General features: G+C 32.3%; 1 protein-coding gene across 1 annotated transcript; it reads right to left on the bottom strand.

Annotated features, from left to right (window-relative positions):
- Positions 1-2,736: 2,736 nt before the first annotated feature.
- Positions 2,737-6,658, bottom strand: LOC139857471 (UDP-rhamnose/UDP-galactose transporter 6-like). Its single transcript, XM_071846234.1, has 6 exons — positions 6,495-6,658; positions 4,553-4,806; positions 4,056-4,240; positions 3,730-3,930; positions 3,471-3,632; positions 2,737-3,336 (listed from the first exon to the last, which is right to left on the bottom strand). The coding sequence occupies exons 2-6, from the start codon at positions 4,680-4,682 to the stop codon at positions 3,007-3,009; spliced, it is 1,008 nt and encodes a 335-aa protein (XP_071702335.1). The 5' UTR covers positions 4,683-4,806; positions 6,495-6,658; the 3' UTR covers positions 2,737-3,006.
- Between the last annotated feature and the right edge of the window lie 2,176 nt (positions 6,659-8,834).

Below are 8,834 nucleotides of genomic sequence, written 5' to 3'. Positions count from 1 at the left end.
AAATGAGCAAATTTAAGCCTTTTTAAATTCGACATTTTCTATTATCAAAAAGATGAATAACATAAATCATAATCATAATCAACTTCTATTCATAGACAAATAATAAAATGAAATTAGAATCATTTTAAATTCATAAGTAGCAAACAACAGAATAATGGTATGATTACAAATAATAAAACCACAAGGGCAGGATAGAATATAGGTTCACCCGGTGGTATATTAGCAACAATGATGATAGTTAATATGACCAATACAATAGGAAAAATCATCCTTGTGTGAATCATTTTTACAAAAACTTTTTGAGAGTAGTAATCTGAAAAATGAAGATTGATTTGTGAAAATGTGAAAACGGAGATGTTTATTTTATATTTGAAAAATATAGTTGTTGTAACGTCGTCAGTTGACGTTAACAACCGTTATGTATATATGACCGTTGTAACGTCGTTAGTCAAAGTCACTATATCAAAACGCGTATGAGTAATATAAAGGACAAGATTTTTTTTTCTTATTTTAACTTTTAAGATTTACTTTTAATAAAAATACAAACTACTTTTCTTATTTTAACTTTTAAGATTTACTTTTAATAAAAATACAAACTACTTTTTCTTATTTTAACTTTTAAGATTTACTTTTAATAAAAATACAAACTACTTTTTCTTATTTTAACTTTTAAGATTTACTTTTAATAAAAATACAAACTACCTTTTCTTATTTTAACTTTTAAGATTTACTTTTAATAAAAATACAAACTATTTTTTCTTATTTTAACTTTTAAGATTTACTTTTAAGAATAAACATTAGTATGCATGAAATAAATAATGATTAATTGCATAAGTAATCATAAATGTTAGATAACATATAAAGACCCCATCGTATTCGTATTGATCGGAATTAATCTCGACCCATGGTACCGTGTTGTCAAATGACGTGTTGCGTACATAAAGTACCGTGTTGTCAAATGACGTGTTGCGTACAATCATGAGGTCTTATTAACATAAATATAAATGTTAGTGAAGTTAATGAGAGTTAGATTACAGAAAATATAATTCAGGCGGTATAACCAACCATATATAACTTAAATAACATAAATATTAATGTTAGTGAAGTTAATGAAAGTTAGATTACAGAAATATAATTCAGGCGGTATAACCGACCATATATAACTTAAATAACATAAATATAAATGTTAGTGAAGTTAATAAAAGTTAGATAATTTCTTACCTTGATTAGTGACGTGTGCTTGCTTAGATAAACCTTGATTATACGGAGCACTTCGTGCTGATAACGTGTTATATTTCAGTAGGCTTATAACTACCTTTAGTGGCCTGGTTCAATATATTCAAATTGAAAGAACCAATAAAAGAGAGATGTGTTGTAGAAGATATAGGAGAGAAAGAGGTTGAAGAGAGGTGTGATGTATTTAATGTATATGTGTGTTTTTGTAACTTACATTATGCACATATATATAGTACAAATTTTACTATCCATATTTGACTAATTACCATCCATATTTAACTACTAAATTTACAACAAATGTAAATTTCAGGGGTTTTTTTTTTAGGGTGTAAAAAGACCAAAATACCCTTGACCGGACTGTAGCGAAGGTGGTGATGTGGTGGAATATGATTGGTGGGCTGTCTCCATAATTAGTGTATAGTTGATGAAGAGAAGCAAGAGAGGGAGATTAGGAAGCAACTTGAAAGGGCCCAACAGTTAGGAGGAGGGAATGTAAGTTGATAAAAATTTGGAGAATGAAGAGGCGAAATTGTTATTGAGGTCTGATGAAGGTGGTGAGAAGAAGATTAAGCTTAGTATCGGGTCTTTAACAACGAAGAATGTGGTTAAAGAGAAAGGAGAGGGTAGTTCAAGATTCGTTTTTGATGATGGACATCATAGTGTTGAGAAGGTGGCGCAAGATAAGAAGGGGAAATCGGGTGGTGGGTTCGCTTTGGATGAGTTGATTAAGGAGGAAGAGAAAGCGAAAGAGAGGAGCAACCGGAAAGATTATTGGTGGATCAAGAGGAGCTTGAAACGGTTATTCCTCAAATTGGTAATATATGATGGGAGACTTATTCAGGCTATCGAATATGAAGATATATGCAAAGTTGTTCAGTGAAGTTATTTAATGAAGATTGCAGTGAAAATCAAAGCCATTAATTGATATGGTGAGATGAACAATGTTATCTTGATGTATATGTATTTACTTTTTTGACCGACTGAACATTGAGTTTTTTTTTTTTTTTTTTTTTGTTTGTTTAGAATTGGCAAGTGCTTTATTACAAATATACACTTTGAGCCACTATACCTGTTCCTATCTTTACCAAAAGAGATGGTTTATATGGTAAGAAATCAAAAATTTTATCATGGCATAACGTGTGGATCAGTGGATGACACAAGCTTTGTTATACTAGTAATATTATTTCCGTGCATGATTATTCAAATTTTGTAACTAGAAGTTGTGTATAACCAGATTGCCAACTTACAGTCGTTCATTCATTGATTATAGCTGGTTAAAAGGGTCTAATATTTTTTCATGCATGTACTACAGAAAATACTGCTTTAGAGACTGGTAAAAAAAAATCAAGTTGCCTCATCACGCTAGTACCACTAGCTAAACTTGATTTACCTTGCTACCACATGATGCATATCAGGTGGCCTGATGTGGATTGGTGAAAATTGCTGGCAGGCAATGGCGAATGTAGGGAGAAAAAAAAAAATACTTGGTGTCAAGTCCATTTGTTTCATATAATAATCACAGCTTCAACAACAAACACATAGTGTTAAAGCAAAACAAAGATAAGATATGTTTTCCTCCTCTCTAAGGTCTTCAAATCATAACAATTAGAATTAGAATAGAATTAGAATAACATACAACAATCACATGCTATATAACTTGCGATGCTCCTGACTTTCTAGGGAAAATATGAGTTGTGTAGTGTTGTTGTTTATCAATTCATGAAAAAATAATTCTTTTCTTGTAGGATTATACTCTGGAGAAAGTTTTGCTTACACCTTGTCATCTGTATCAGAAGTTTCTAGAAGCGAGTCCTTTTTCGGTAGACTAGTTTTAGGAAGTGAATAGGATCTGCGTTCTTTACCTCCAGGTTTTGATGAGGCATTACCATACCAAATCATCCCCATAATTGCAATGATCATCCCAAGAACCACATGAAGATTAAGACCCTCTCTCCCAAAAAAGACGAACCCGAGGGTTAGCACAAGTATTGTTTTCATGTGACCAAGCACTTGGAAGGTCACAGCTGTGAACCTTCCAATGCAGATGAATTGGCTCAGGTTGGTCCCGATTGCAATTGTGCATGATAGGATTAAGAACAACTGCAAATAAATAGGGTAGAGAGGAAATTGTCATGTTTAAAGCATAGAATACACAAGATGATTATTTCACAATTAGGGCTCAAATTGAACATGATGAAATCTGAAAGAGACTATATGAGATTAGCAAAACTTACCAAAGATGCTGTATCATAACTAAAAGCATCCACTCTCTTATTCGTCAGCCAGTAATCCACAAAGGGACCCACTAGTAGCAGGGATCCAGCCTGGATAGGCGCAGTATGTCCTAACAGGTTGAAAGAACTCAACTGGTATTTCCTTTGAAGATGATGTACATACTGTACATCAATTATAAATCGGGGTGTATATCAGCGCATATATGTTTATATTTTGTTTCTTAGGAAGATTTAGTTGTATATAGAATAGGAAACTTACATATTGTTGAAGAGCTGTACTCCATACTGCAACTAAGGCAGCAATGAAACCTTTTGTATTCACACTTACATCAGTAACCGTGCAGACAGCAACACCCAAAAGAACAATTAAAATACTGAGCTTTGTGTCTCGTGAATATCGTATCTTATCAAATGCAACTTCCAACAAGCACGATACAGGGATCATACTCAGCTTTGCAATCTGACAATGAGACCAAGATGCTTTTAACACAAGTAACCATGAGGTGCTGTACAAGAATCTACTACAGTATTATATAAACATGGTGGAACAGAAAAATACAAGAAAAAGGAACTACTACAATTTACCTGGTAAAATCCCACAGAATTCCACATAAGACTGACATTCATTCCAACAATGGAAAAGTTAGCGAATACCACAAATTTCAAAAGGTCTAAGATGGGTAGATGAGATGGTTGGATGTAACCCAGCCACCTAAGAACAATAGTCATCAAGGTCGTCGTAACAAAATGCAACCCCGTTAACGTTGTAGCTGCAAGAAGAAAAAAAATAAACAATTATACACCTGCACCAAAAATATTATCTTTAAACGTCTTAATCTTAATTATTATTAAAACAAGCATGCTCACATATCTTTTATTTGAAGTTAATAACTTGATGTGTTAGAAGGCAGTGCCATTGTGTTAAGGCTGTACCATGATAGTATCCAAGAAAAGCGATAAAACCTTAAAATTCATCTTTCTTTATATCATCACGAGGGATTGAGGTAGATAAGCATTAACAGAAAAAATACTAAGCATGGAACAATAAGAGGGACCAGCAAATTACAAATAAGATAACTTACCAAATGTGAAACCATATGTTGCCATTAAAGCTTTGTTCACAATGATGATCCCAACAGATGTGACAATGTTGAATGACCATGCAGCAATGTCCATTGCAGCCTTTTTGTCAGCCTTACTTGACGGAGTCATTTTCACTATATTTTAGTAATTTTCACGGGAAGAAGTTTTACCCCTTGTGCACACAAAAAAAAAAAAAAAAAAAGATGTCTGCAATTCCACATAACCCAATACAAGCCTTTGTGTTTTGTCACCCCTGTTTAATTAGATGGAGAAAAGATTAATTAGAAGCAATAATGCCAAAAAGAAAGCATGGTACTCGGAATCTAAATATTTATACTCCTTACAGCCACGTTAACACAAATATAACACAACATACTCCTATACCTGGAGCAAAATTATCACATACTGAAGAGTGAAGATTATATTACAACATCCCTTTTTAGATAATACAACGACGATAAATAGTAAATATGGGATCGGTACTAAATTACACCTAAAATTGCATATCTGCGATTCGTATGTCACAAGGTATGAATAGGTTGTGAAAATCTTATAAAGCTCTATTACAGATGATATTAAAAGCATAGCAATCAATCTACAAGTGGGAAAACTGTGAACAGAACTATATTCATGATAGACACCAAACCGTAACTTCTATTTCTTCTTTATATCTTCATGCTAGCTTAAGAAACACCCCTTTCACAATGTATATGAATATGACTAGAGAATGAAGGATATTCGACTCGTTAGTTACGCTCCTTCTGATGAGTTTTGCCAGGTCTTGAACTTTTGGGTCCAGTGCATATAACCAACAATTACAGGTCTTTTGCTTAAAATGCTCTATTATACATGGATAATTGACAGGAAACAATTTCATTGATTTAAAAATATATATATATCTATTTACAAATCTCCAAAAAAACTATACTCAAGATTGATATTGTAAAAATTGTTCATTACATTCTACATCGCTCGTAATTATTCCCCCTAAAAAGATCATGAAAAACCTATTGAGTTCACATTTACTATCCTATTCAGCTTAGTTAACTAGCAACAACATCATGAAAATAACCATGACTTAAATCGCTCAAAATCAAAATGTGATCCGTATATTAATCAAACCGTGTACCAGTATCTAATCATCAATAAACTTAAAAAGTTCAAGTAATCATCCAACAGCAAGGGAATACCTAGTTGGTTTCATTATGAGCTATAAATGATCCGGTTGGATTCTAACCGTCTTCGAGATTTCACTATTGTGGATTATGGAGATGTTTGCTTCATTTACCTATATATATATATAGAGTAGATGAAAGAGGGGTTTTGTATGCCTCTCATTTTACATTTGTAATGGTGTAATATTTAAGAGAACAAATACCTTTTCCCCATACTATTATTATATATATATGTTGGCTCTAGTATTATTTTATTCCATTCATATATTCATTCATTATTCATATATAACTCAAAAACACATACGTTAGTTATATCCTTGCAATTGAAAACAATCACCAAAAACAATACTGTAATTTTCAACATCTTTACAATAACGTTGTGCCATTTTTATTGTAACGGATCAACAAAACAGTCAATATAGTCAATATGCACCATTATCATTATCATTATCATAAATATTCGAACAAAATCTAAAAAAAAACGCAATTAAATGCGTTTCAAATCAAATAACTAATCAATTATCAACATCAAATCAGTGAAATAAGCTACAACTTATCACAGCGAGAACGCAGATCCATAAACTATTTAGACCGAGACCAGCCTATAAACAATTACTCCGTATAATCAAAGGAATAAACAATCTAGCTCGTTCATAACCTAAATTCCGACATCGAAGTTAGATCGCAGTCAATTCAGATCTACAATACGTAAATTGTAATTTTGACTGGCCGAAATTTTTACGAATTGAATGTTGCGTAAACATACCTGAGTGAACGGATTCAGATCAAATCAGAATCAAATCACATAGCGAGTGAGTTCACAAAGTTATAGATGTTGTGTGCGTATTCAATTCAAGAGCATATGAATGAGAAATGATTTTGACTCTGAAATAAACCCCAACCAAGTTTGAAGGAAGAGAGGAGTTGCACGTTCCTCTACTTATTTCTTATTTTCACTGTTTTTATTTTAAATTTATTTATTTATTTATAATTGATTGATAACTGGTAAAAAGGTCCGCGCGAGGCGCGATGCGCCGGAAATGAAAAAATAAATATTTTTAAGAAAAATGTATAATAAATTACATAGCCATTATTTGAGATTGTGTAACCAGTATTCGAAATTTCATAATCGTTATCGAAATTCGATAGTCATTATTTGAAAATATATAACCATTATTTGAAATTGCGTATCCATTATTCGAGATTTCATAACAACTATTTAAAATTGTGTAGCCATTATTCCAGCTTTCATAACCATTATTTTATTTTTGATCCCTGCAAATTTTGTTGTTTAACAATTTTATATTTATAGTATATATTATAATAAACTCATTGTAGACCATGGTAAAATAATGGCACCTTCAAAGTTAGAAGTATTTACGTTTATTCGATTGTAAATAATACATTCTCAATATACATAGTATTAGTTGTTATTATACTCTAGTACTTCATTTGGTACTTTAAAAAAATGTATATACACAATGACATCTAATATTCGATATAGATTGAAGAAAAGTTGAGATTGATCGAAAGTGTATGTATTTGTGTATTCTCTATTTTCTGTATGTATTAGATAGCATTTTATATAAATATAAACTTACATATCCGCTCATTTCTACAATAAGAAATATATATTGTCACTAATTTAATTAAAAGAACGTTGCAATTGTTTTGAGCTTTTTTAATTTCTACGTAGATAAAAAAAATAGATGTAAGATAAGCTTTGGAAAATGTAACTTTGTACTATCACAGCTGTCAATTACTCCAAGAGTTGAACCAACATTACTGATTATTCTCATCCATATATCTTTCTTTCTCTTCATCTCCAAATTTCTTCTTCACAGTAAAATCAAACTTTACCTTTTTATTCATCTTCATAGCTAGATCTACACCACCATTCACCCGACTTCGCCACCCATATTTACCGTCTGTCACCCTCTTCTTTTTCGAGAAACAACCGCCATCAGAATTCAGAAGATGTTGGCAAACCGTCATCAGATCCGGTGGTGGAAGAGAGTCTTAGTGGCGGCAGGAACGAACGTTGAAGGTGGTGGTTGACGGTGTTTGATGGTGATGGTGGAAGGATAACGAAGATGTTAACTTCAGTAGAAAGAAAAAGGAAATCGAGCAGAAGCATCTTTCTTCGGTCGCTTCTTGCACCATCACCAAACCCGTGCCGCCGATTTTCGGAGGTAGAGAGACGATGAAAGGGTTGGGAAACCCCTTTTAGAAATCGGTTTTAAGGGTATGCACTAAAAATAGGTTTCTAAAGGTAAAAGGAATCGGTGTTTTCTTTTTTCTTTTTTTTTTTTACGGAAATGGGAAACATGTTTTTTTTAAACCGGTTCCAAAAATCTATTTTAAAAACCGGTTATTTACTAAAAACCAGTTTCCAATTCAAAAACCCATTTTTTTATGAAACTGGTCTTCATTTTCCTAAAGGGAATCCAAAAAGTTAAAACTCACATGCTTTGTTTCTAATTAAAGTGAGCCAACTGTTTCCCATCACATATCACTTATGCTTATCTATGTTGAAAAATACTGAGTACTCTTCCAAAAACCCATTTTCATTTTTCATTCTATTTCATAAGAAATTCATATTATCTTTCAAGTAAACTAAACGCCTAAATTGTTAATCATCACTTCATTCGGTTCATCGATTTTTATTGGCCGACCATCATCGTACATCGTAAGTTGTTAATCAATTCATTCAGATCTAATTGTGATGTAATTTATCTGTCCGATTCGTATATGAACGATTTCAGTATTTTATTTTATTTTGCTTATTTGTTATAATACAAGATAAGTGTAAACAGGTTGAAGATCGATGAGCTGTATAACAATTCTAAACAGGTTCGATTCGTGTATAAATTTAGCTTATTTGTTTTATTTTACTTCTTTGTATGCAGGTTCGAGTCGTGTATTTTGATTTGAGTATACGGTGTTGTTTGTTAGCGAAGGATGAAGATGAAGAAGCGAAATGATGAAGATTAGTGTGGCTGCTGATCAGTTGGCGAAAGATGAAGAGGATCAAAGATGAAGATGAAGATGAAGATGCTCGAAGATGAAGTTTAGCTATGAGATTTTTTTTTTTTAAAGTTACACT

This window comes from Rutidosis leptorrhynchoides, chromosome 7, assembly GCF_046630445.1.
Source record: "Rutidosis leptorrhynchoides isolate AG116_Rl617_1_P2 chromosome 7, CSIRO_AGI_Rlap_v1, whole genome shotgun sequence".
Taxonomy (NCBI): domain Eukaryota; kingdom Viridiplantae; phylum Streptophyta; class Magnoliopsida; order Asterales; family Asteraceae; genus Rutidosis; species Rutidosis leptorrhynchoides.
Note: the sequence above shows the minus strand (reverse complement) of the source record. Positions and strands in the feature narration are given on the sequence as shown.

Bases quoted from the DNA above. Each gene is read 5' to 3' on its own strand.
- LOC139857471 (XM_071846234.1), bottom strand. From the start codon at position 4,682: ATGACTCCGTCAAGTAAGGCTGACAAAAAGGCTGCAATGGACATTGCT. The intron at 4,241-4,552 runs GTAAGTTATCTT...TTCTTCTTGCAG, and splicing joins AACATATGGTTTCACATTTG to CTACAACGTTAACGGGGTTG. The intron at 3,337-3,470 runs GTAAGTTTTGCT...ATTTATTTGCAG, and splicing joins GTTATGATACAGCATCTTTG to TTGTTCTTAATCCTATCATG.